The sequence below is a fragment of the Ammospiza nelsoni genome, chromosome 17, assembly GCF_027579445.1.
Source record: "Ammospiza nelsoni isolate bAmmNel1 chromosome 17, bAmmNel1.pri, whole genome shotgun sequence".
Lineage (NCBI taxonomy): Eukaryota > Metazoa > Chordata > Aves > Passeriformes > Passerellidae > Ammospiza > Ammospiza nelsoni.
This window is the reverse complement of record NC_080649.1, coordinates 7,837,581-7,864,515: the sequence shown is the minus strand read 5'-3', so window position 1 is coordinate 7,864,515 and position 26,935 is coordinate 7,837,581. Positions and strand designations below refer to the sequence as shown.

Here is a 26,935-nt window from a genome sequence, read left to right as displayed (position 1 = left end):
GAGATATCAGAGATTTCAGAGATCAGGATGGTTTTTGCCAGGTGGGATTTTTTGTATAGCAAAGGCTGATCCTGTGAGTGTCAGCAGGATCAGGGTGTTGGTGACAGAGCTGGACACCTCAGTGATACACATTTGCACAGGTGATTGTGGTTCCTTGGTTGAGTGCCACATTTCATGGGATTCACTTGAACAACTCGCATGTGATCATTCTGAAAAACTCAGGGGATGGAGAATAAAACCCCTCAGCAGCATTCCTGAAAAATCATTTGATGCTGTTGAGCATTGATGCTGAGCGTGCGATTCATGTGCTGGATGAGAATGTGCATTTGTACCCATTGTTACTGGTGCCTTAAAGCCACCCAAGCATGAGCTGGCTTTGTGTGGCCCTAAATACAAATATTTATAGGGTACAGCTGCCCTGGGGTGTCATCTGGGGTGGCAGTTTCACTTTTTATTTATGTTTCTTTTTTTACCATGAAGAATACAAAGTGGAAAGGTAAACAATACACTTGAGGTTAATGAGACTCTTTCTGAAACTTTGTGTTCTAGAGAAGTATTGTGTTAATGATCCCATGAGAACAAATTTAAATAAAGTTCGGAGGAATTGAAACAAGATTGACTTCCCCAGGAATTTTGTGAGAACATTCTTTAATGTTATTTTTTGCAGTTGAGAAAGCTTTTATGACGCTTGGAAATGTTTCAATGAATTTTATGGATCACAGCAATCCCAGGTGGAAAAACAGGAAGACAGACAAGCTGAGGAGGAGAGAATGGATGATTCTACCAGAGCACAACAGTCACATGCAGGCAATGCAGTAAGTTCCACTTGTATATCATTTGTCCAGTATTCCTTATCCTTAAAGCAGCAGCTCTGTCTGTGCTGAGCATGGAAGGCAGTGCCATGTTCTGTTTCCCAGGATGCTGGAGATAGGTCGGTCACATTTAGTAACACCATCCATTTCCAGGACAATTGTTCTTTTGTGTGGTTCCTCTTCCTAATGCCACAGCTCAAAAATGCTTCTAAGCATTCAGGGAAGTTCTGGGTGATTGCTTTAATTTTGGGCATCTCATGTTTTACTACCCTGGTAGTTTTTGCTGTGGCCTGTGCATTGTGTAGGGAGCTCTGGGGCAGTGCAGGAGATCTGCAGCCATGCCAGGAATGTTGCTTAGGGCAAAACCTAATCTTAAAGCAGCATTAGAAAACTTCACTTAAGTCTATGTAGAATGTGTCTGGTACAGGATAAACATCTTTTACTGAGTTCAGGAGCTGGAAAAGCACTAGTCATTTGGTAAAAGTCAGCAGTTACACCAGCACAGCTTCTGAACACAGAGCAGATTGATTGATTTATCACCAGTTCCCTGCTGGCATTAATCCGAAGGCTGACAAGGGTATTTTTCATCTGTTTGCATTTTTAGTCTTGTTGAGCAGAGAAGTTACTTAGGAATGGTTGGTAGAAGTTTTAAGATGTGTGGTTTTCTGGGGAGATAAAATATGCCAAAATGGCATAAGAAGCTACATCAACACAGAAGCAGCTGAGGGTCTGTAATCTATACAGTATTAGCAAAAAGGAAAAAGGCAGGCCACAGGTGTGGGACAGCAGAGCCAGCCTTCTCCTCACCCTGCTTCCTGCTTTGTCTGTGCCCACCCAGTGGTGGCTGTTTGGCCCCTTGTTCAGTTTGAGGATGCTCCTGCTCCACAGCATTGGCCTTTGCGAGGGGCCCTGGCAGTGCCTGCAGAGTGCTGGGGGATCCCCGAGTCCAGCTGCAGTGGAGTGAGGAAAGGTGAGGCAGGCACCCCTGCTGAGCTGCTGTGGGATAGAAATTCATGTCAGAAGCACCACCCCAACACTTTGTTGGCTACTCTATGTTGCACCCTGCCTGATGCTCAGCTGGAGCTTTGTCCAGTCTGTAGTTTTTCATACCTCTGCATGAAATGGGTAGAAGAAGGGAAAAGAGAAAGGCAAGAAAAATCAGTGTCTCTTGTGTCAGACTAAAGGAGAAGCTCCTTCTGGTGCATACAGAGTACAGGAAGGGCTGGTATTAAACGCCCTGTCCAGGAATTGTGGATTATGCTAGAGAGCATATGCTGGAGTTCACTATAATGAACTAATTTTTCACCCTTAGAAGAGCCTTCCTTTAATTCAAGTAAAAATATGTGAGCAAAGATTGTTCCTTTTCTTTACAAATGATTAATCCAGCGATTAAGGAAATGCATCTGTGTCTGAAAACTTCTGAAAACTGTTTCTCTCTGTCCTTTTATTGTGGTGGTGTTGCTATCCCAGGCCAAAAGAAAGCATGTTTAAATTCGTGGGAGAAGGAGAGCGAACGTCTTGGAGCCTAAACAGAAACATAGCAACGTGTCGCACGGTAGGTATCAGCAAAGAACTTCGGGTAGTTGTTTTTGTTGGTTTTATGTCTATTGAGCTGTACGAGCAGGACCTCAGCTCCCCTTTCCGGGGGAGCGTTTCCGCGCACAGCCCGCTCGGGGAGAAGGGAAGGGAAGCGAAGCCGGCGGCCACAGCGGGTCCCCCACACGGGGACCGCAGGCGGCCGCGGGCGGCGGGAGGGGCGGGACGGGGCGGGGCGGCGGCACCTGGAGCGGGAGAGCGGGGCCGGGCAGCGCGTCCCGGCGGGCAGCCCGGGAGCGAGGTAAGAGCAGCGATGGGCAGCCCGGGGCTCTGCGTGCCGGAGAGGCTGGGCACGGCCGGGGGCTGCAGGGGGCAGGGTCCGAGCGGGGGCCGCGGCACGGGGGAGGGAGGAGCCACCGCAGCCCCGACAGGTGCTGCCGCTTCCAAAGGGCTGCTGCTCATTCAGAGTGATGGAACCGTAAGGGTCGGACTGCGGCATGTCGGGGGTGTACTCGGCTTCTGCTCGCTGCAAGGAGAATGTCCGCCCAGGGCTTGGTGTCAGCCCTGCTGCACGAACGGCGCCTCGCAGCTTTATCGGCCCGTTGGTCACATCCGAGCTTCCGCTGCCTTCAGCCGCAAGGGCTGGTCCCGCGGGAGAACCGGCCACGCTTCCCTGAGGTATTTAGCCAGTGTGTCACCCTTGTCTCTGAGGTGTGGCACTAGCCTGGCTGCGGTCACAGCCTCGAGCGTGGCATTTCAGTTTGGTGTAAGTTGCGTGTTGGGTGTTCTGCTAGCTAGTGAATGGATGTAGCGCTGTGCTTTCCAGGTTGTGAGTTTTTTGTGTTACAACAGGTAACGGGAATTTGTGTTCAATAGGTGGGGAAAATCTCGGGCTCCAGTATTCGTGTTCTTTGTGGTGCTTCACTCTGTTACTCCCTCAAAACACACAGACTTACTCTTTAACCTACAAAGGTTGAAACGTTTCTATGGAGAATACTTAATGTACACCTAAAAGCCAAGTCTTCGTGTTCTGGATTTTATTGCTGAGCTGCTGTCATTAGTAATGCTCCGTTAGTAAAGCAAACCTGCAAAAGCAGTGGCACTGCACGGGAGCTGCGCTGACTTCTGCTTCCCCTCTCTGCCCGAGTGTCACCACTGTCCCCCCGCCAGCCCTGCCACCCGCGGCAGCCTGGCCCTGCTCCTGTGGCAGAAGCAGCCGGTCAGTGGCTCCGGAGCCGCGTTCAAGGTGCGACAGTGCAGGTGAGGCCGCGTGTCCGTCCCTGCCCGTGCGGCACGGCCAGCGCAGGGCGAGGGAACAGCAGCTGCAGGTGATAAGGAATGCACTTGAAACGGAACTTCTGCTGGGCTGATATGTCAATGCTCCACCCAAAGCAATTCATCTCTAACTATTTTGAGGTAGTTTTTTTTTTTTTACTTTTGGGTTTAGTCTTTTAGTGCTTTTTTGATTGTTGGTTGGTTTTCCCCCCAAAGTAAGTTTGTCAGAATGACTGTGGTGGTGTTTGGGGGTCTCCAGGACGAGGGAAGAGAGGAGAATCTTGACTCCATGTTTCAGAAGGTTGATTTATTATTTTATTATATATATTATATTAAAAGAAAATTATGTACTAGAGAAAGAGAAAGGAGACCTCAGAGAGCTAAAAAGGAATGATAATAAAATCTTGTGAGACTCAGAGTGTGACACAGCTGGCTGTCGTTGGCCGTTAATTAAAAACAATTCACATGCAACCAATCAAAGGTGCACCTGTTGGTAAACCCATCTCCAGACCACATTCCACAGCCATCAGATAGTTATTGTTTACATTTCGTTTCTGAGGCCTCTCAGCTTCTCGCTAGGAGAAAAATCCTAGCAAAAGGATTTTCATAAAATATGTCAGTGACAAAGGACTTTTACCCTGGAGAGTGATAAAGTGCTGAGGTGATGTGAAATGGCTGCACGGGCAGGTATAAGAGGAACTGGAACTTTACAGTGGTGTCCTCTTCAGGTATTGGTGAAAAAGTCTCTAATTGCCACTTGTATAGTCCACAGGTTGTGTATGTTCATTGTAGAATATGCCCTTAATATGCTACAGTGGATTTTAATGGAGCTGCATTTTGTCTGGAAAATTAAAAAGTGTGAAATTATTTGTTAAAAATTTTGAAAACTGCATATAAGGATTTTGACAAAACCAGTTCTCTTCCTTTGACTGATTCCCCCTAGCAATGTTCTAGTTTCCCAGTATTCCCAATATTCTGACAGATATACTTTTTGTTTTCCCTCAGGGTCCTGTTAAATACTGCTTGTGCAAATAGTAACAGGACAACAATATTCGTAACAGGAAGTTAAGCCACAAACTACAAACAGAACAATGTCCTTTTTCAGTCCAAGATCCTTGAGTGTATGCAAACCCCTGTTTATTATCCAAAATGATCATATATGTAGCCTTCATAAGCTTTTCCACTTGAACTGGTGAATGATACTCCTGCAACTGATACTGCTCATTAAAGTACAATTTGCAGGTTGCAAGTGGAGAGGTATCCATTGCAAGTGCAGAATAAACAGAGCTTTCTTTTATTGCTTTCTTTCAGTCAGAACTGTTCTAGTAAGCAGTGTCTTCTAAGAGACCTGCTGTTGTTGGCTGCCTTTCCACTTAAAGCTGAAAATTGATTTTAACCAGGTACTCATTTCCTTTTTTTTTTTTTTTTTTTTTGTAAGCAGTTATTTCCTTCAAATACAAGTAGCTGTTAATGTTGGTTAATAGACTTAAAAAACTTGTTTGGCAAAGACTTAGTCCTGCTAAATGCAGAGAATGTGACAGACTGCAATTTGGAAATTTAGTCACAAGACTGACTTGCAGTGATATGAAATGATTCTTGCTTCAGCCTTTTTTTCCCCATAATGGTCACATTATGAGCTAGGTAATGTTTTTCAAGGGTTAAAGAAATAATGGAGAGTTCTGTTTCTTATACTTGCTAACCCTGCCTCTCTCTGCCAGGTATACTGTTCCTGCTTTTCAGCTCTTTCTAGTTTTAGTAGCTATATATCTCAGTGCTTATGATTTTCCCAATGAATTAAATTTGCCCTTGTGGTCAGATTTAGGAGAATAAAAGCAACAAGGCAGCAAACACAGAGAGTTGCTCTCAAAGGAGCCTTCAGGTAAAGGATTAGATCATTCAAAGTCATTGTCATGTGTACTTCAGTCCACAGGAACTGGGTCTGGGGAGACTTTTGGGTGAAGAAGCAGGGATGTGTGTGGTAGACGAGGGAGAGGACTACAAATTTCACAGAATTAATGAAATATCTGAACTTTCACCCACTCTCTTTATGCAAAAACTGTATGTGCCTCCACTTAATAACACTTTACTGAACGCTTAAATTTATCTGCATATTGTAATGATTTTCTCGGTGTTTCTGGGGCATGTTTGCAGGTTTCTAAACTCAGGTGAAGAAGTAGAAACCTGTCTGGGACACTGCATACACAAAGTAGCTGGCAGTCCTTCCCCAAAAACCTTGTCTAAGCAACCACAGGTGATACAAAGGATTTAACTTGCAAAGAAAGTGAACACCATGAAAGTACTGTAGTCTTACTATATTGTAAGGGAATTACAAGAAGAATGTTAAATGGAAGGGATAAGGCGAAAAAGTGAATAGGGGCAGAAAAATGGATAAAGAGTAAATAAGGAGCAGAGCTCATGATGCTGAAGAGCAGCTGGAGGCATACAGACACTTTTCTGCTTCCTTCTGGCTGGCTGCTCTCTGGACCCCACTCTTACAGGAACAGCTGAGGGATGGCAGAGTGGGATCTGCATTCTGGTAGGTGCCCTTGCACTACAGGAGTAGCAAGGAAATCCATTTGGGCTCCAGACCCAGGAAGCTGTTGGGAGAAACAGCAGCATGGTTGTTGTGAGGGGGATGCTGTCACTCTCTCTTCCCAATTTGCTCATCTCTCCCTATGAAAGACTAAGCAGAAGAGTTTTTAATGCTGCTGCATGTCATCTGTCACTGGGAAGATCTCTTGTAGCAGAGGCACAATTTAGATTGCCTAAGTTGAATTCTAGGTCTAAAATAGCAGAGTTGCTGTTGGTTCCTATAGTGGACCTTACTGACCTCAATAAAACCACAAAGGGAGGCCTGGAAGAAGTGGTGTTTGTTGGTGCTGGCTGGGTACTTTGGCAAGATGCAGTAAAGATAAGTGGCTTTGCTTCCGTGTATGATTCACTTGGTTCCATTGCTAGTACATCATTTAGAGATGAGGTTTTCCCCAGTGCAGTGTTTGGTTAGTGTCAGTACACAAGCCCTTTAGATTTTCTGAGAGCCTTTCCTGGTCTCTTGCATAAGTGTTGAAACTGTTGGAACTGAGACAGTGGAAGAGTAGTGATCAGTGCTGGAGTCCAGCTGCTGATGCGGAATGTAAAACTCCAGCTTGTCTCTCAAACTCACTTTTGGCTTCCAGAAATCAGTCTGGTTCTTTATCATCATGATGTGTGGAACGCGTTAAACAGGACAGGCATTCGTGAATAAAACCTGGGTAACAGTGAAGTCCTGTGTAGTCATACCCTACAAAACTAAACAATCTTTATGGATGTAGAGCACATTCGGCCCTCTGAATCACTTCTTCCATGAGTTCTATTCCTGTCATTCAACATTATTAAGTTATGTATGATGCAGTTCTGGAATTCCCTGTGTTTATTCCATTTTAAGATGTGTGCCAATAGGATTTACTTAATGAAATCTTTTGTTTACTGAGACATTACAGGTAAGGAGCTTGAAGGTCTAAATGGCTTTCCTTAAACTTGATGCCAGGACAAAGTGCTGTTTTGGCAGGACACTCATGTTTGTTTTATTATATTCTACATGAGGATTAGTGTCTATAGCAGAACATTACCTGTACAGGAAGGGATGAAAGTAACCTGGAATATTTTGTCAAGGCTGCAAATCTGTGACTTGAAGGCAATTTTTTTTTTTCTGGGAGATGATTCAGAAGTATGCGTCTGCACTGCTTGGAGTTTCCTGGTCTGTATCATTACCGGGTTGAACGATTTAAGAGGGAGGCACCCGCCCTCCACAGATCTTCTAACTTATTTACATATCAATGGTCATTAAACCCACTGATCTTAAACACTGATGTACTCCAGAGAAGGTGCACAGATTTGTTTGTTTCAGCAAGATAAGTTGCTTGCTGAAATCCAAAAATGTAACCCACAGGAGGAGAGGGAAGATTTGTCAAGATCCCACTTTCTGTCTTTCACAAATAACCTCTGTCTTCCAGCTATGTTTTTCCCTTCTTAATATTGTTTTAAAGGAAAAACTAAGTCTAAATGTCCTATCTTTTCCTGGAACTATGGTTTGCTGCATTCCATCATAGGGTGAAAAGAGGAAAGAGATGGTTTAGTTTGAGCATTACCTGCTTTGGGCTCTTTCCAGTGAGCTGTGACTGGTCAGAAATGTATTAACTGTAATTTTCAGATGCTAGGTTCAGTGTTAGACTGTAAATATCCCTGTGGATTTTCATAGTGATCCTTTCATAGTGATCTTGAGGCATCACAAGACTCAAAGAAAACAAAGTGCATAACGACAGAGCCAACAGAATCTGTCTTGGGCTTTTTTGAGTTTATGAAGAAGCCTTTATGGATAAGCCTTGAGGTCTCTCAAATGAGTGAGAGAAAGAAATACTGGATAGATTTTTCAGCCAGGCTGATCTGTTTCTTCTGGTTGGTTGATGTCAGCAAGTTGGTTGATATGGATGGCTGATGCTTTCTGCCAGTTTGCTTCTGGGTAATGCTGAGTCTGCACAATCCATACACTTCCATCAAAATGTCTGTGCTCACTACAGCTCCAATGAGGACCAGGCAAGTTGGCAAACTCTTTAGATCAGTGCTCAGCTTTCCAGCTGCCCTGCTGGCAAACTTCCCAGCTTTTTGGATAGCTGAGTCCAAGAGAGTTGGGTTCCTGGGAAACCAGTTGAAAAAAAATAGAAAAATGTAATTTTGCACACTCTTCAAAGGAAATTGTCTCAGAATTTTCTTCCCCTGAGAAAGTAATGTTTCCCTCTTGAGCTTTTCATTGCAGTTTGAAATATAAACCACATTTATAGAAGGTGTTTAGTTTTCCAAGCAAGTCTTTGCAGAAGACCACGATACTATTTTTCAGGAATCATTTCCATGCTTTTAAATAGAATATAGGGACAGAATGTACTAATTCCTGAAGGGTTTGTACAGAAGTTCAGATATATTCTGAGCTACTTCTCAAGAGATCACCAAGAGCTAAGTGCTTCCTGTCAAAGGAAATCTACCTCTTCAGGAGATTTAAGCTTCTCATGACTTTTAAGAGCCTTGGATTTCTTTCATGTAAGAGCCTTGGATTCATGGGGTATTTATTAAGTTTTTTTGGAGATGAGGAAAGAAGGCTTTGCTAACTATACTTGTGCTTTCCTGAGAGCCTCACTCTGTAGGTGTGAAATTGTTGCCTGAAGAAACACAAGTGTCACTTAGGAGAGATTGTTTCTGGTTTCTTTTTGGCTCTTAGGAGGGATTGTTTCTGATTTCTTTTTGGCACTTAGAAGGGATTGTTTCTGGTTTCTTTTTGACACTTAGGAGAGATTGTTTCTGGTTTCTTTTTGGCAGCAATCACACCCTGTTTGCATCAGCAGGGTGATGCACTCTGTGTTCCCATTGCCTGGTGTGCTTTTTCTGGATGTGCTGAGTACCTGGGCCTCAGAGCACCCTTACTCATGCTGTAATCAAAGTGTAGTCAGTGTTCTGATTCAAATGTTGGACTTTGAATTCAATCAGTCCCTCATGTTTATAAGCATAATTCTGCAAGTCAGGGTGCAAAACCTGGGCAATGTTTTACAACTACGTCACACTGCAGGATTTTAGACTGTGTTCCAAGCTCTTAAGGCATGTAAATGACACAACACTCATTAAAGAGCTTCTTTTGGCAGAGTAAGATTTTGAAAAGGCCTCAGAAACTAGACACCTTATAATTATCCATTTTGAAGCTACTTTTCATATAATACTTCCTTTGCTACATCACAAATAAAATCCACTGCAAATGAAAAAGTTTGTTGAGACTCTACTGTTAAAGAAGATTCAGCTCTGCTTTTCTAGGAATGGAGCTGAAATAAAAATAGGTTCAGATGGGTTTTACCAGCTTTGCCCTTTTTTGTTTATTTTTCCCTTCCCTGCTGTGGAATAGCTTGCCAACTTAGGAAACTTACATGGTGCCTTTAAGAAGAAATGTTAAATATAGTTTCCTTTTTTATTTTGAGTATGATTTTTGATTAATTGCAAGAACTGCCTGCTTAATTTGGATTCTCTTCTTCTAATGTAACATTCCCTTTTTACTGGCTCATGAGGACTCCCATTCAACAAATTCTAAGTCTGGCTTGTTTAAGATTAAAATGGAGCAGTCTATGAAAAATCTAAAACCAGGCCTATTTAAAGGATTGAAGCATTAAACCATTAGAAGAGTCCTCATTAGGAATGAGTCTCCAGATGTTGTCAGCTCTGTACAAAACCACAGTCCCTCAAGTCCCTTATTCACAACTAAAACTTAGAAATGCACTGCTAGCAAGGAACAGGGCAGGCTTCACTTCCTCTTTCATTTTGGAAATGGAGTTAAATTTTTGGAGAAAATTTGTGTATTTGGCTTTTGCTGTTTAAGGAGGAGAGAGAGAACTTTATTTTTTTCTCAATATTTTGACATGCTTCTAAATCCTGGCCTCATTAGTGTTGGGAAAACTTCTGTGGCACTGCAGTTCTGTAGGTTTGGAGAGACCTAACTATAGAGAAATATGAGTTCCTATTTGACCTGCAATTTCCGGTGAACCCCAGTTTCCCAATGGTGAGGTGATGAAGTTAAAACCACTGCTGATTTATACTGGTTCCTATTATTTTTTAGTAGAGTCTTCTAAATTGCTAAAATGGAGTTCTTTCCTTTTAATTTTTATGCACCTGCATCTGTTTTGTAATCAGGTCTGTAATCAGTCATCCTTTTAACATATTAATGAAGCAGTAGAGACAAATATAAAGAGCATTTCATCCTTCAAACCAAGGACTTGCCATGTCTTATCATTACAATGAAGCCTTTGAAAATCCAGACTACCACTTCTCAGAGACATTGGAAATTGATAGAAGGTGAGTTTATTTAATTTTGCTCTGTGACTGTGCCATAAGAAATATTCATTTATATGCAGAAGATCTTCTCTGGAGTTTTAATTTGTGGATTTATTTGAATCCCTCCTTTATGCTTTCATTCTCAGACAAGTTTTTAAAACTGTTACCAGGAAGGCAGCATTCAAAGGAAATGATGTGTTTACTTTTTACATGTTGGATGAATTTTAGTTAAATTTATTTATGGCATAATGTTGTACATATTTTTTAGCTCCAGTAATTTTCACAATGGGATATAACCTTGCATATCTTTGTCTTCCAAGCCAGTATTCCTGCTTAGTTAGACCTTCAGGCGGAGAAAATTTTAGCTTCTTAATTCATTTGATGACCAAATCAGAATTATGTTGTTGAAGTTCTAAATACAAAATATCTCTCAGTATCATAGCTTGTTTTATAACATACTCAAATTCAGGATACCTATTGAGGGTTTTTATGACAGTCAGGATTTTCTTTTTCATTGCTTACCCAGGGGGAGCTCTCAAAGGAACCCATTCTCTCACCAAACTCCTCATGATTCATCTCAGTCTGATTACTATGGAGAGCACAGAGGCAGGGAGCAGAACTACCCTGTGGCCATCCCAATGGTTTCCCTGGGCCCTGGCTCTGACTACAGCCAGGATTTACCCAGCACAAGTCCATATGGGAATTTCACAGGTATGTAATTTCTCATGTGACCAGCTTAGAGAATGCCTGGAACAAATAACACTTGGCTCTGTCCTGAGGGAGTGCTGCTGCTCTGCGAAGCTCTACTCTCTAAATATTTTCAGCCTTATGGTTTTTTTAAACAGTTCATGTGTTTTATTAGCAATTCAGGGATTGTTGTACTAACAGATGGATAAATATTGTTTTGTATGGACTGAGTAAGGTGTTGAGTACTAAGATGTACATTGGGGTGGAATATGGGAGTTTTGTTGAGGGACTAGGTTGCTGTGTTGGCACTAGATCTGTGTTTTGTCATAGGCTTGGCATTCTGTGTCTGTAAATAACCCAGAGCAGTTTGCAGCTTTGTGTAACTCTGATTTCCTTTAAAGAAAATATTTCCTTTGAGCCTGAGCCAGAACTGACTTACACCCCACATTCTACCTCCTATATGCTGGATTATCCCTACACTCATGGAATTCCCAGTGGATCAGAGGGTAAGGATTGTGGTGCATCACAATATTGCATGTCAGTCTTGCCCTCCATAAAATAATACTAATGAATATTTTAAAGCCTTCTTGTTCAGGTATGAATACCTTCACATAATAAAAGGGGTCAAAAGTGGGGTCCTTCCACATCAGTGAGCTGAGCTCCACACTGGGATGTGACACTGGGACTGGCCATTATCTCACTGGGAAGGCCAGGCAAGGAAAGCTGTGGCTAAACTCACCTGTGTCATGGCTGGGAGGCAGATGCTTTTCAGGAGTGTAGTCACCTGTTTGAATAAGTGCATGAGAAGGTGCAGAGAGCAGCTGCATTTTGGTCCCAGGGAAATGGGAATTTGGCACATAGAACTTACTCAGCATGAAGGAGTGTGATTCCAAAATTATCCCCCTGAAGGCTGGGGAAGGATTTTTAAAGAAAGAGCTTGTCTTCTAGGAAGCAAATCTTGAATAGTGAAGGTGTGCATTTGTGAATGGGTTAGATGGAGTTCTCCATGACAGATGAAGACTGGGTTCAGCCCCTCTTCCAGCATTTATCTGAAAAATTTCTTGTGCTTGTCAAAGACAACCAGGAAAGTGAGTGGGGGAGTGTGTTTGTATGAAGTTAGTGAGATTAATGGATACACTTTTACCTTGTTCTTGTCAAAGTGAAATTTGAATTTCTTAAGTAAATTGTCAGGAGTCTCTGGGCTTCCTAAGGAATGTGTGTTATTCAATTCAGACAGCTTCATTCGGAGACGCAACCGAAGGCCCCCCGATGAGATCTTCATGACTTCTTCCAGCATGCCTGAAGCAGATCCAGTGTGCAGGGAAGGTGGGGGTCTAGATAAGGGGATCTGATTTGACAGTGTCTTGTACAAGGATGGTGTGGTTGATGCTGCTCTGTTTCTCACCAGAACTGTGTTCAGCCCTTCTGTGGTTATCAGTACTATAACACAAACCTAACCTAAGCTTAGGTTTGTGTTATGGTACTGATTAATCTTTTATGCTCTCCTAACACACTCAAATCCCATGACAAATGAAATTAAGTGCAGTATGAAGGTGTTAAATTGTAGAAAGAAATGCTAAGCTCTTTATCAGAATTTGTTTGACCAGCTAATAGATTGTTTTCAGCCACTGTGCCTAGAATTAGCATCAAATTCCAACTATCCAGAAGCAGCCTGATTGTCAGGTCAGAGATGTGTGTCTGTGGAATAGGTAGTGATAAGTAGGAGCACTGACATAAACTAAAATTACAGAATAAATAAAGCAACAGTTTAATTTTCAAGTCAATATGTAGCATGATAGAAGTGTAACTATCAAACATGATCAAGTGGACCAGAATCTTGGAGTTTTGTCAGTATTTAATTTTCCTTTATATGGCAGCTCTTTGTATGAACATTATTGGACTACTTGCATCTGATTTAGAGTTCTGAGGGAGCTGAAGATATTCTGGGCAAAATAGTTAAGTCTCAGCTTACACACCTTGGTAGCAGTGTAAATGAGGGATGTTGTTATATCAATTTCAGGTTGTGTATAAAAATTGCTGTATTCTCATCCCCAAATTTTGTTTTTTGCGTGGGTTTGATGCAGAGGAAGATTTAGTTGGAAGTCTTGCAAGTATGTCCAGCAATGAAAGGATTAAAGCAATCCAGAAGATGCCAAAGACCATGAGAAAAAAGAGAGAGATCAGGTAAAAATAAAAGTTTGTCTTTAGTTTTAAAAACATTTACTTCTAGCAAATGTTTGTAAATGTTTGCAAATGTTTAAAAACATTTATATCTAGCTATCAACTATGGGAGTTTGCCATGTGCTGAGTTTTGGTTTGCCACTTTATGCATTCTTAAAGAGTTAATGTCTTGCAAGAGAAAATAATTTAATGATGGAAATAAGAAGAATCTCTCACAGTAATATAAAACAGAATATCATGGTCCTGAGATTTGGTTATAAATGATGACCTGAGATTTATTTTCAAAGCAAACTTGGATATTGGTCATTGAAAATGGAGAAGAGACCATATGATCTCAACCATCCTTTTGTCTCCTTACAAAATATGTGTAAATTCTGCTGCCAGTGTGAGTTAGTGGAGGGGGGAGAACATGCTGTCATAGCAAGGACAGGAGCCAAGGTATCAGCTGATATAAAATGAACCAGTAAGAACATCTCCATGTTGTACTAATTCTGTTCATGTGCACAGAGCTGAAACTGTATTTGCAGCATCTTCTTTGGCTTCTTGATTCAATTACAACTCATACTATAATGCTTGTCACCCCTGCCCTGCTCTTCCACAGAAACAAAGTTCTGAAAGAAAGAACCAAAAAATCACGGCATCGTGGTGCTCAGTGGACACAGGGAGCACCGGGAGTGGTAAGTGCCAGAAACTTCTGTCAGCCACAGCAGAGCAAACCACTCTAGCTGCAATGTTAGCACTGCCTCCAGAGAAATCTGGTGTCTTGCTTCATGTTACCTACCAAAGATCCAGTTAATTGCTGCAGTGTTCATTAACAATGCCTTGCACGGCAGGAGCACTTAGGAGCACCAGTTCACCTTATGGTGCATGGAGTGGGGCAAATCCATTCTGAACATCAAAATGAAACTGCAACATTTAAATGTGAAGCTTTATTATGTGAAGTCGAGTCCTGTTTGCTTGCTGAGATTCATGCCTCTCCTCTTTTTCCCTGCAGTCATTTCGGCGATTTGGAAACGCCCTTTCAGATTTTTTTCAACAACTGCGGCCATGGCACAAGAGTCTGAAGATCATTGGTGCTGAGTTTGGAACAAGTGTTCTTTCTTATTTTGTTTTCTTGAAGTGGCTGCTAAATTTTAACATCTTCTCATTCCTCATAAACTTTGGTTTCATCACAATTCCTCAGTTTCTGGCAGCAGAACCAAATAACCTTTCATTCACGGGCCTGGAGCTGCTCACTGGAGCTGTAAGTATTTAAATTTAATCGTACCTCTGATTTCATGATAAGGAATAGGACAGCTCCCACCTCCAGTAATTTGTCTTCAGATGATGATGCTTCCTACCATGGAGGTGAGAGCAAATATTCTGAATTATGTCCCTTGTCTTTTCAGGGTTATTTTCAACAAACAGTTCTCTACTATGGCTTTTACACCAATGCTACAATCAGTAAAGTGGAGAATGGTCCATCTTACAACATGCAGCTGGCCTATATTTTCACTGTTGGAATATATTTTGTCATCTGTTTTCTTATCTTGTTGTTCAGGTAAATTGACTGTGAATTTCTGTTTCTCTTATATTAAGGGGAAAATACTCACACAATAAAAAACCCCATTCTCCACCCAGTTCGAGGTAATAATGACTTGAGTATGTTTCTGTAAGTCTTTATTTACAGGTGTAGAGTTTAAGTAGAAATTTCTGCTCAAAAAAGACAGTCTCCAGGAATCAAACCTTTATTACAGAAATTAAAAATAACTGCAAAATAGTGAAGGACATACAGAGAATCCCACTTCAAACTGGGAATATTGTGATGCCCTTTTGTAAGCTGTTGCTCCTAATATTGTTTCTAATTGATGTGGCCTTACAGAGGTAAAGATTGTCAGCAACAATCTTGAGATGGAAATGCTAGAGTTTCTTACATTAAAGTTTATTTTCCACATTGTTGTATGTGACATGCTCTGATATAGGTCCAATAAACTTGTGATGGGATGGAAAAACTGACAAATCTCCCTCCTTGCCCTGTGTACAGACTTGATGAATTTCCCTGTTACACATCTGACCAATTTAATTTTCATTGCAGCATGGCAAGATTCTTCTCCAGTAACTTTAGGCTAACAAAGGCATCCTCTGTGAATGCCAGCAAGCTGCTCTGTACTTGGGACTTCAATATAACTAATGAAGAAGCTGTGAAGCTGCAACAGAAGAATCTCCTCACACAGATAAAGGTACAAACCACAGGACGTATACAACTAATGTGTGTGAGTCATTCTGTTGGAGACTTAGTTGTGCATACAAATTTGTGTGTGCACATACAAGTCTCTGGCAGAGTAACACAAGTATGCTAGTCCTGTGCCTAAGAGATTCAAATCTTCCTGACTTCCTGAGTTTCATTTGGTCTGAGCTCCTGGCATTGGCTTAGCTGCTTGTTTTCCTTTTCTCATTGAGCTACATATAAATATTTGTGTGCTTCTGTTCTATTGAACAGGTCTCTGTGACTATTAAATATTTGCCATACAGAGTATTTATTCAGTTTTTTCTCCTTCCTGCTATTTAACTATTTTATAAACAAAAGGCAGGCTGGAAATATTTTCTGTGAAACTTGACTTCTAAGATAGGAACACAAAATTGCCCAGTAAATGTTCCTAGGATATTACTCTGCCCATCTTCTAGAGCAATAATCTTTCATTCAGTTTCTCTGGTAGTGCCCTGAAACAAGTTTTGCCTTGTGCTATTGACTAAAAAACTTCTATATTAGAAATTGTTTCTTTGCAGGAAGATCTCACTGAAGTAAACAAAGAAGTTGTAATTTTTTCTGTGATGGAGAGATTTGTTCATATTGCTACTCATCTCCTTGCTTGGGTTGTTTCCCTGGCAACAGCAGTAGCTGCTTGTGCTGGTGTTTACTTCCTCTCCATTAATAACCTCGAGGTAAGGCCAGAATTTGCATTTTTCCACACAGGTATTTCACACTGAGTGTGAACTCTGTTCGCTATGAGGAGCACAGACAGAGTTGTTGTTGTTGTTGCCAGAGCACACACAATTTCTGCTGGCCCTAAAGAGCTGCTTGACAAGGCCTGCCCCACTGGGGACTGTGGCAAGAGTGAGGGAGCTGAGGAGCCTGAGCAAATCTCCCTCCTCTCTCCAGCAGCTGCTTGTCTGGGCCCATGGTCAGCTTAGGGACAGTGCACCTGGTGAGAAACAGCAAGAAGCAGCCCCAGCAGGACCTGTCCCTTCTTCCCCAGGAGCTGCATTTGGGCTGGGGCTCCCACCCTTGGTCCCACATAATTTAGGGGAAGGGGAGAGGGTCACTGTGCTGCTGCTCATGGGCCCCTAAAACATGAGAACATCAGGGAGGTGAGCCAGGGGGCTTCCCTGTGGACACACCTTGAGACAGCATTTTGGTTAAGGCTCTAAGTCTGGGTTGTTTCATTATGTTTTTTTCCTCTCTTAGCTGTTTATGAAAGGGTATAGCAATGATCTACAGAGACAATCTGCCATGTTGGTGCTACCTGTGATTGTGTCTCTCCTCAACACATTGGTCCCATTCCTCTTCTCCTGGCTTGGGCACCTGGAGAAGTTTCAGACTCCTGGACAGCACATATATGTCACTATTGTCAGGTATTTCTTGCTGCCACCTCTTAGTGCTTTCAGCCTGAAGTTGTCTGAGTTGTTTTTGATACAAAGCTGTGTCTGGGTGGTGTGGGGGGAATAGGGAGCTATGGAGGAAAATTCATCTTCTCCAAAGGCTTCTGTACACTCTTGTCATCATGACCTTTTGTCTTTCATGATCTTCTGGATGTTATATCTGTGCATGAGGGTGAGGAATGGTTTCCCTCCCAGCTGGGTGCACTGTGACCTGGGCCTGTAGCACTCCTTGACGGCCTCATGGCTGTTGGCCCCTCCCCAGACAGGGAAGGGTAATAGAGAGAGAACTGAGGTAATCTCACTTAAAAACAGATGCCTGGCATTTACCCGGCCCAACCCCTGCTGTCCCTCAGCCCTCCCTCCCCTGAGGAGCCCCCACAGCCTGCCAGCAGCCTGTTAAGCAGATGTTATGCCAAGGTTGTCATGCCCAGCTCCCCTCCTGCCCGGACAGTAGAACAATGCCACACCTGAGCTCCCAGGAGAGCTCCTGCTAGTCCTGGCACTCTGCAGTGCCAAGAGGAGGTAAAAAGTGTGACCAGGGGTCATCCTGCCATCACTCCCTCCAGGTATGGACCAGCTGTTGGTGCAGTTACTGTTACTTCTTCTTTTTAGAAATATCATCCTGAAAATCTCAATTGTTGGAATATTGTGCTACTACTGGCTGAACATCGTGGCTACCTCAGAGTCACAGGTAAAGTTTCAAAACACAAATCTCTGACTTGCAGTGCCAGGTTAGGAACCACTTGGATAAGAGACTTGCTTCAGCAAAGAGGAGCATGTGTGTTGTCTTGGGAAGCTGAGTTTCCTACCCTAACAATTTTTATTAGCAACTTGAGACAAATCAGCAGTAGGAAAAAATGAATGGCCCAGCTCAAGTCTCAGCTGGATGGCAGCATTGTTCACTGGGAAGTCAACCATGATTTGCTAGGCTGCTAGAATATATTTGATCAAGATTTCAGATCTTTGATTAAGTTTCAGATACCCAAGCATTTGGGAACAATAGCATAATTTTTAAATTCTAGTTTGATTTGGTTTTTTTCTTCTGTTTCTTAAAGTGCTGGGAAACTTTGGTTGGCCAAGATATCTATCGTCTTGTTCTAGTTGACTTCATATTTTGTTTGCTTGGCTCTTTCTTTGGAGAGTTTTTACGAAGGTGAGTTCTACTTTTCTAATCTCCTTTTCATTCATTACCCAAAGATATGATCTGTTTTCTCCATGTGAGAAAAGTCCAGCAGAAGCATGGCTGTGGCCATGAAGTTTCCTTGATTTTCCCTACCAGGCAGTCTCTGTGTACATGCCTTGTGTCTATTGCTGTTCCTCCTTAGAAGGAGGTCAGTGTGTCCTTTTCCCCTTTGGAGATGGAAACACATGCAGGGGGGAAGCCACATTCTACTCTCATGGATTTCCTGAGACTGTGGTGACAATCAGTTGTCTCGGGCACAAATCCATCTTCTCTGCACAAGCATGGGCACACTGCTGCCTTTCCTTGGTGTACCCACTGTGATTTTTCCCCTCTCAGTATGTCACTACAGTGCCCACAAGTTTAAATCTGTTTTTATCAGTCTTATTAAGCATATAATGAGTCTCTCAAAGGTAGAAGTGTGCAGAATGATAAATGAGAAAGTATTGTGAAGTGGATGTAAGGAAAAAGTAATTTACTTCTGACATCTGTTGCTCTTAGTGCCAAACATTGCTTATGGCTTAGGCAATATTGAAATGCTTGCCAGCTCTGCAGAGCATTTAGATCCCTGGCCATACTTTTGTGTAGGAAATCCATTGTTTGCTCTCTGCCCATGATTTGAACAAGACTGGTTTACAAGGTAGGGCTTTGTTAACTTCTCCTTTAATTTGTACAAGACAATGTTGAGAAGTTCTTGAGGACTTTTCCTCTACAGCTCTTGCCAGTGTACTGCAATCCTCCTGTTCTTGTTGTGTTCAGTAGGAAACCACCTCCCAGCAGAAAGTCACAGAGCTAAAACTGCAATGTCAGCTGTGATGAATGGCCTCCCATAAACTGGGCAAAAGCACCTGACGTAGACATGAAAGGTTCAAAGTACAATTGCTTGTATTTAACATTTTGTACTGAGAGTAACCTCCTGAAAGCCCAGCTCTGTTGGTGATGCAGTTGATAAGGTGGTATCAAGATGTGATAGTTACCAAAATCTTTGTTGCTCTCACTACAAGAAGCATAAAACTGTCTCCCCAGCTCAGGAAAACTGAGGTGACTAAAAGGGATTGTTGGTCCTCAGTAGGAATCCTCTCAGTACTTGCTCACCTGTCTGTTTCAGCTCCTTGCAACCTCAGTTAGTTTGAAGTAGGATGTATTTGAGGGTACATTAAGAGTATCAGTGTACAAATTTCACTTTTTTTATTAATGATTAAAATTCTCATGACCTGAAAAAGCTGTTACAGTTTTGTTCTGAGGTCCCTTGCCATTTCAGCTGCTTTAGCAGAAGAATACTTGTTCTTGAAGCCACAAGTAGTTACTATAGTATAGATATGTACTGATACAGTAAGAAATCCTTGTTGGTTCTCTCAGTTTTGTGCAACATGTACTAGGTCTTACTTCAACCCTGCTTTGTTTTACAGGATTTTTTTTTGCCAAATTGATTCATTTTTGCTGCGCTGTCTAATGAACAAGTTGTGGCTCCTTTGCATGACAGTAATCAGCCTCTGAATAATTTGTCACAGATGCTTGTTTTCAGAAGGCCATTTACAGGGATTTCTACAGAGGACTTTATCATTTAGCAATTGATGTTGAACTATAGTTTTCTTTCTCCCCAGAATTATTGGAACTACAATCTGTGTGAGCCTGGGGCTGCCAGAATTTGATATAGGACGAAATGTTTTAGATCTGATCTATGCACAGACTTTGACCTGGTAAGTGTTCAACTTACAGCCAAAACTTCATTTGCATGTAGAACTATCATGGAAAAAATCTTATTCTGTTTGTGGGTGTTTCCCAGAAAGAACAGGATAAATAACTGGGAGATGAGCTGTTCAGTGCCTTTGGTAGGGACTGTGACTTGCCAAAGTAATTATGTATAACAAAGTAACAATACCTTCAGTCAGTAATTTACCTGCTGGCCACCTGGTCTGGGAGAAACCTGATGAGTTCCTGTAGGAATATCCTGGAGTTTTGTTTACTTCCTCACTGGAATGATGTTCGTGATGAAATAGTCTCAGTATTAAATACTGGAAAAGATGCTTGATTTCCAAGAATTGAGTATGTTACCCCAATTATAAGAGGGTTCTGCAGACCTGTACATAATATGTGTGTTTGAAATTGCGTATTTTCAAAGGTGGACTTACTGTTAGAGGATCAAGGGTAACAAAATCACATTTCCAACTAATCCCACACTATCTGTATATGAAGTTATTGTGGTATTTTTCTGCTTTCAGTGCACTGAGAACTGAATGGTGACTAGTGAAGATGTAACTTTTTTCTCCTATAAATCCTTCCTTGTAGGATTGGTATCCTGTTCTCACCTCTCTTGCCTGGTATCCAGATGATAGCATTTCTTATAGTATTTTTTGTGAAAAAGGTAACAAACTTTGTATGTATTCATCATAATAAAGTAATAAAATTAAAGGCAGGAGAATTAACAGAGGGCAAGTGCATATGTCAATATAGACATTTAGCCTGTGGCTGTGACTTTGCCCTCTCAGTCACTCCCCAGCAACTCCCCTCTGTGAAGTTATTTAGGTGTAAGCAGGGTGATTTAGCTGAAGATCACGGTGGAAATGTCTTCTTTTCAGAATTGTTTGTCTTGGTAGTATGACCAGATGAGAAGTTGTTTGTTAGGTCATGAAGCAGTTTGTAGTGTTGAATGTAGAAAAACAAAGCTGTAGGTAGAAAGATGGATTAAAATTTCCCTGAACCATGAGTTTGCATATGCTACAAAAGCAAACTCTACCCAGCAGACTTCTGAAGAACCCATCAGAACCTCATTTTGCTTCTTACTATTTTAAGATTATATTATTGAAGTTTTATAAAACTACACTCTATCTATCAAATTCACATAAAAGTTGGTCTTGGAAATTTCTGATAGATGCTATTTCAGCAATTTCAGATTGTCTTAAACCAAGCTGAAGTGGCAGGTAAGAGCATTCCAAAGCACCTTCCTCTCTTTAAAGGTCAGTCTGATGAGGAATTGCCAGCCCCCTCGTGAAGTCTGGAGAACTGCTCAGATGACCACATCCTTCATTTTCCTGCTGTTTTGTCCTTCCTTCCTTGGAGTCCTGTCTGTCACTGGGGTCACTGTCTGGAGGTATGGAAGATCACTGTGCTGTGTGACCTGATACCAGGCAGAGGATCTGCATTTCTCTATAAAAGAAGTTATATTAACTGCTGGTGGAAGGTTTCAGGTGTTCATGAGTTGTTTTGTGCTCTGAAAACAAGATCTGCTCTGTGAGCTTGTGAGAATGTGACTCACTGAGTAACTCGTCCCATGAGGAAGCAGGAGGAGAAACAAAGTTGCATTTTGGATTCCTGTTTAAAGGCATAAAATTTTACTTTTCCTCCTCTTAAAAAAGTATCTGTGACCAAGTCCTAGTTCCCAGCTTACTTACAGTACTGGTGATTCTGGGTCTGCAGCAGAGAAACACCTGGGAAAACTTAGTTGAGGTCAGCTCCTGGATTAATTCTGAACTTCAGAGGCTCTTTCTGCAGGCAGGCTGACCCTGTAGTAATGGATCTGGGTTGTTACCAGTATTTCAAAGCTGCTTTGGTTCTGTGTGTGTCACTCTGGCCACAGGAAGGAGGGCAGCATGGATACACTTTTCTCTTGACAATAGTCAGCAATGTGATTTCAGTATTTAGTGAGACACATGAAATCAGTTGGGATGAAAGCTGTCAGAGCTATCATTTCCTGAGGGCAAGTGGGAATTTCAGACTGTCTGGAGTGGTTCAGTTTCAAAGCAAACACTTTCCTATTTCAGTCTACCTGACAATGATAATTCTTACAATGAGCTGTCTTATTTTACCACCTTCTGTTGTTACTGAAGATCTGCAGTGACTCATGTCCCTGAAGGCAAGGTGAAATGATTTCACCTTGTGGTGAAATGTTAAAAAAATCCAGTTTTTCAATTTCCTGTAGTGTGTGCTACAGTGATTGACAGGTTATATTTATGTCAAGGTTGTGCTTCCAGGGCTTGGTGCTGATCCATTGCAGCAAGGGCTCATGTCTCACTGCATTGTCTGAGTGGGCGTTTAATGGCTGGAGAGGAACACAAGTTAAAAATGAAATACAGATCATGGAAGTACCCTGGGAGTCCAAAGACATTAGAGGGCTATAGAAAACTGAGGAGCATCTTGATGTACAAAATCACAATATTAACTAATTCGCTGGTTAACATACAAAGCTTTAAGTAGCTGTTTTTCCACACTCTCAGGTTAAAGCCTTCAGAAGAATGTGGCCCTTTCAGAGGTTTGCCTTCCATGTATGCTGCAGTTGATGAGTGGATACAGACACTGGAAAGCTACACTGCCTCAAAATGGGTAGTGTGGATCTACCACAATTTAATTGCAAGTGAACTTTTCTTCTTCATCATCTCTACTGTTGTACTGTAAGTATCTGCTAATGAAAAGAACTAGAAAAAGGCCTTAAGCGGAAAAAACTGGCAATGACAGAGTCATTCTATGTTATTTTGTTATCTGAAATGCATCTTGTATTGTTCTCTCACTTAAATGACCTCTCATCTTGAATACAAGTCCACAAATTTTTGGGTCTTTTATAAAATAATGTTTTAAGCAATTTCATGCATTTGCCTTGTTTTAGGCAAATCCATGTGTTTGCCATTCCTTGTGTAATTGTGTACATCTATTTTCTGTGTGTGTGTACAGAGATGTGTGTATATAAGTCTTTTAATGGGTTAAAATGAACAAGATACATTTCTATCTAGACACTGACTAGAATAAAATGCTCATATAATGGACCTTTTATTTTGTTTTGTTTAGAATTGTTACTTATCTTTACTGGCAAATAATACAAGCAAGAAAGACCATGATCAAACTCTTACATAACCAAATTATTAATGTAAGTTTGGCTTTCATTTGTATCTTTTGTATAATTTGGCTTCTATGTTGATTGTCTCATCCAGCTTTGTGGGGCTGTAACCTGTTTTTCCTATAACTGTGCAAAGGAGGGTGGGAGTCCTTCCTCATGGGAGTTACAGGGAAATTTAACTCACAAAGAGCTGTAGCAAAAGAATTTTATCTTCAAGATGTGTTGCTGCAGCTCCCTCTGTAGACAGATTATTTTAGAATAGAAGGAATTATTTTGGTCACTGGTTACTTACAGGCCTTGATCCTTTCAAGGATAATTAGTGCATTCCAGCTAATGATCAAATATATCTTGACTACAGGCAGGACAAGATAAGAAGTTTCTGCTCCAAAAGCTACAAAGAGAGCAAAGGGCAAAGAGAAGAAGCTTGTCTGGCCTGGGAGGAAGAGGCCAGCAGGTCAGTCTGACTGCTCAGCTGCTGCTGTTTAATTGCTTGGGGCAGGTCCATGGGGCTCCTCCAGCTGTGCAAACAGCCTGCTGCTTTGGGAAAAGGCTATACTTAAAATTTAATCTAAATGCTTGCTACTTAACTCCAGACAGCAAAAGGATGCTGTGTGAAAGTTCCCTAATTATTTGTTCCAGGTTGGAATTCAATCTGGACATAGAAAAGTCCTTACCCTCACCAGATATAATTTATGGTTATGAAACTTCAAGAAAACATTCCTAATGTTCATGTGCAGTGATGGTCATCAGAGGGTTTGGTCACACCTGAACCCTGCCTAGGCTAAGGAGGAGGCTGCCTTCCTCCCCAGCAATGCATTTCCTTAGGGGGCTGTGATTTGTGGGTATTTTCAGCTGAGGTAAAATTGAGTGCTTTGACCTAACCCCCTTCTAAATCCCATACAACACTGATAACTAAACTGGAATTTATTTTTCAAGGCAGTCCTGCCTGCTGAGCCATCAAACTAATGCTAAAATGTGGACATATAGGTGCTGTCTGGTGTTTTTATATGGGTTGAGTAAAAACTCCTTGACCTAAATACTGATAGAGAAAAAGTATTTGGTAGGTTCCTCTCCTTCCTCCCAAAAACCCAAATCCCCCTGTATGACTGTCTATCATTAAAATGATTACATAAATAAAAACCAAGTATGGATAATTGATATTGTTAACTATAAATATGTGTGTGATAATACAAATAAATGTTGACTGTGAAGAGGTAAGCTGAATATGAGGGACATTTTCTATGTGCTAGGGATTTTCAGACAACATGTGCCTGTGTTGAGTGTCACAAGTGGGACTCCTGAGAGGGAGATTTGTCACCTCCCACATGTGGATGTTCTTGTAGTTGTTAAGATCAGATTTCAGAAGGAGATGCCAGAATGATCTCATTGTGGATTTAGCAGAAAGGCCATCTCCCTGAGAGCAGGGAGATGAGCAGTGCTGACCACACAGTCACAGCTGGAAGCCAGATCACAGACTGCTGATGCCAAACTCTGTTTTTCAGAGACGCTCCTCTTCATACCACCCATCCATGCAACCTGCCCAGGAGGTGCCAGGCTACCCAGAAAGGGCATTTGACAGACACCAAAACACATCCCACAATGAGGTGAGATGGTCAAAAGAGGGAAATGTAGATTCCCCTATATAGAACCTGGGGTGTGGCATAGGTGATGGGTGTATGTGTGGCAAAGTCCTGTATGCATGAAAATAACTTTAAAGATTGACTTGAACAGATATAAAAATGTGATCAGAACAGCTATTGAACACTCATAATCACAAACTTGCTCAAGACTTGCAGAATATGGTTTGGTTACAGATAACTGGTATCTTTTCAAATACAAGATAACACACACAGGAGGGAAACCATGACCTAAATCTGCTTGTGAATTTTGTTTTCAGCATCCCTTTTCTGTTGAGATCTCAAGCAGCAGTGACTTTTCACCAGGTAAGCAACTAAGATGAAACACAAGAAACTTTTATAAATTCAGCTCAGTAAAAATGTTTGATGTACAGACACAGTGTGTGACAGCTGCAAGTCAGGGACACAGCATTTTAGCATCTTGTGTAGAGAGAAAACAAAATGATTGGGTGTTGCCATCTTATTGCAGGGGTTCCATACTGCTGTCTCCTTATCACAAAAGTTCCATACCTTCTTGGTGTTTCTCATGGGCAGCTCCTCACAGCACTGACTCTTTCTTCTTCTCAAAGCAGCCACTGACTCCAGTTTCCTTCTCAACCTCCCACCCCACTCTATTATGGCCCTCTTCTTCTCATTGCTTACAGCTGTGTCCTGTTAAAGTCAGGCCTGTTCCTAATCTTTGATAATTGGCCCAGCTGCAACTCCTTAGGGGTAAGATTACTTTCTACACTATCATTGTTTTCTTATATTCTATCCCCCTACAACTGGGCTTGTGGGGTGAATTTTTTCTACAGACTGTGCCTTTTGGTAGCTTGTTCTGTGTTGGTGGTGACTTGTAAAGACTGACCACCAGCCTTTGTGTACTAGAGAGTATAGGAGCACCCAACAGACAGACAAGAAATTTAAATCAGTTTAGAAACAGACTTCACGTGTTGCTGTGAAAGGCGGGAGAGTCCCAAGATCATCATCCTGCTCAGGGTAAAATAAGGCTATGGGACCTTGCATGGCAGTCTCAACTCCATGTAACTTCATTGCAAAAACTTGACAGAAGAGATCCCTGCAGAGCAGGGGCCGTTCTGGCGTTAAGGCTGCTCCCTCTAACGCTGTTTGCCTTGTGCCGAGCAGGCGCTGAGCCCAGCCCGCCCGGCCGGAGCCCCGGCGCGTCCCGGGCCCTGGCGCTCGCCCTGCGCGCCCGGGCAGCGGCGCTGGAGGAGGACAGCGATGGCACCGGGGGGTTCCAGCCCCGGGCAGGCACGGACAGCGATGGCACCGGGGGGTTCCAGCCCCGGGCAGGCACGGACAGCGATGGCAGCAGGGGATTCCAGTCCCAAACCGGCACGGGCAGCAATGGCAGCGAGAGATTCCAGCCCTGAGCAGCACCCAGTGAGGGCACTGCTGCAGGAAGCCATCCTCTCTTGCACTAATGATAAAAGAATCTCTCAAACATCTTTTTTTTTACATCTAAATGGAAGGAAAAAATATAAGAACAGGTTGTAAAACGTGTTGGGACTTCGGATTTTTACTGTGATAGGGACTATCCCCCTGTTGGGGTTGTTTTGCAGCAGTGGTGTTTGGTGACAGCCTTCCCTCAGGACTGGCATCACCTCCATGCAATAAGGCTCCCTCCATAGCTGACCGTGTGTTGTTGGGGAACTTGTGCCTAACTGTAAATAAAAGTTGTATGTTTAAAAATATTTTTCTAACAGTTATATTGTTTTACCTGTTTTATCAGCTTTTATCTACAGTATTGGTTAAATAAACAGAAGTATATTAAAGTGCAGTTGTTTTTAAAGACTGAGACATTATAATGGCTGTGAAATAACTTGTGTGAACCGAGTTCATTTTCTGAGCCATTTTCACAGTTTATTAGTCACTTAAAAGTAGCTTTGATGAAGCCATCAGAACTAAGAGTGTCTACTTATCAAATTCTCATCTGTGTAAAACTATTGCTTGTAAACTGGAACTTTACATGTCTTTTTCTATAAAGGATTGACTGGAAGTAACACAACTAAGACTTATTGTTTAAATTATTTTTTTATCATACATGACTATGAGATTTCATGCACCTTCTGGTTATTCAAGACCACAACTTTGCCACCACCATGATCATTTGTCTTGTTTTGTTTAGCTCATTTTCTACTAGTGCCTGTTTTTTTCCTGCCTTGTTGCTCTTGGAAGAGGCACATCTTTTCATCTTGCTCATAATTTAGGCTGGAGACAACCCAAAGCCAGCCACCACAGGCACAGAGAAAAGGACAAACTTTACACACAATGCAAGAGCAGAGATTCAATGTTGTTTCCCTGCACATATAGCTGTTGA

General features: G+C 42.0%; 1 protein-coding gene across 7 annotated transcripts; it reads left to right on the top strand.

Moving 5' to 3' along the window:
* The first annotated feature begins 768 nt into the window (after positions 1-768).
* On the top strand, positions 769-26,705 carry TMC5 (transmembrane channel like 5). 7 transcript variants are annotated; one of them, XM_059484256.1, is made up of 24 exons: positions 769-815; positions 2,283-2,367; positions 10,323-10,484; positions 10,990-11,174; positions 11,552-11,656; positions 12,384-12,476; positions 13,235-13,334; positions 13,933-14,008; positions 14,326-14,574; positions 14,720-14,871; positions 15,406-15,550; positions 16,098-16,253; positions 16,777-16,943; positions 17,583-17,661; positions 18,026-18,123; positions 19,755-19,850; positions 20,440-20,515; positions 21,108-21,241; positions 22,365-22,538; positions 22,930-23,008; positions 23,337-23,432; positions 24,481-24,582; positions 24,876-24,921; positions 25,741-26,705. In XM_059484256.1, exons 3-24 carry the CDS (start codon positions 10,411-10,413, stop codon positions 25,986-25,988), a joined length of 2,730 nt encoding a protein of 909 aa, XP_059340239.1. In that variant the 5' UTR covers positions 769-815; positions 2,283-2,367; positions 10,323-10,410; the 3' UTR covers positions 25,989-26,705. The 7 variants fall into 7 exon arrangements, with proteins under 7 accessions (XP_059340239.1, XP_059340241.1, XP_059340236.1 ...); XM_059484258.1 differs by lacking the exon at positions 25,741-26,705 and adding an exon at positions 25,260-25,280; XM_059484253.1 differs by lacking the exon at positions 22,930-23,008.
* Positions 26,706-26,935: the final 230 nt, after the last annotated feature.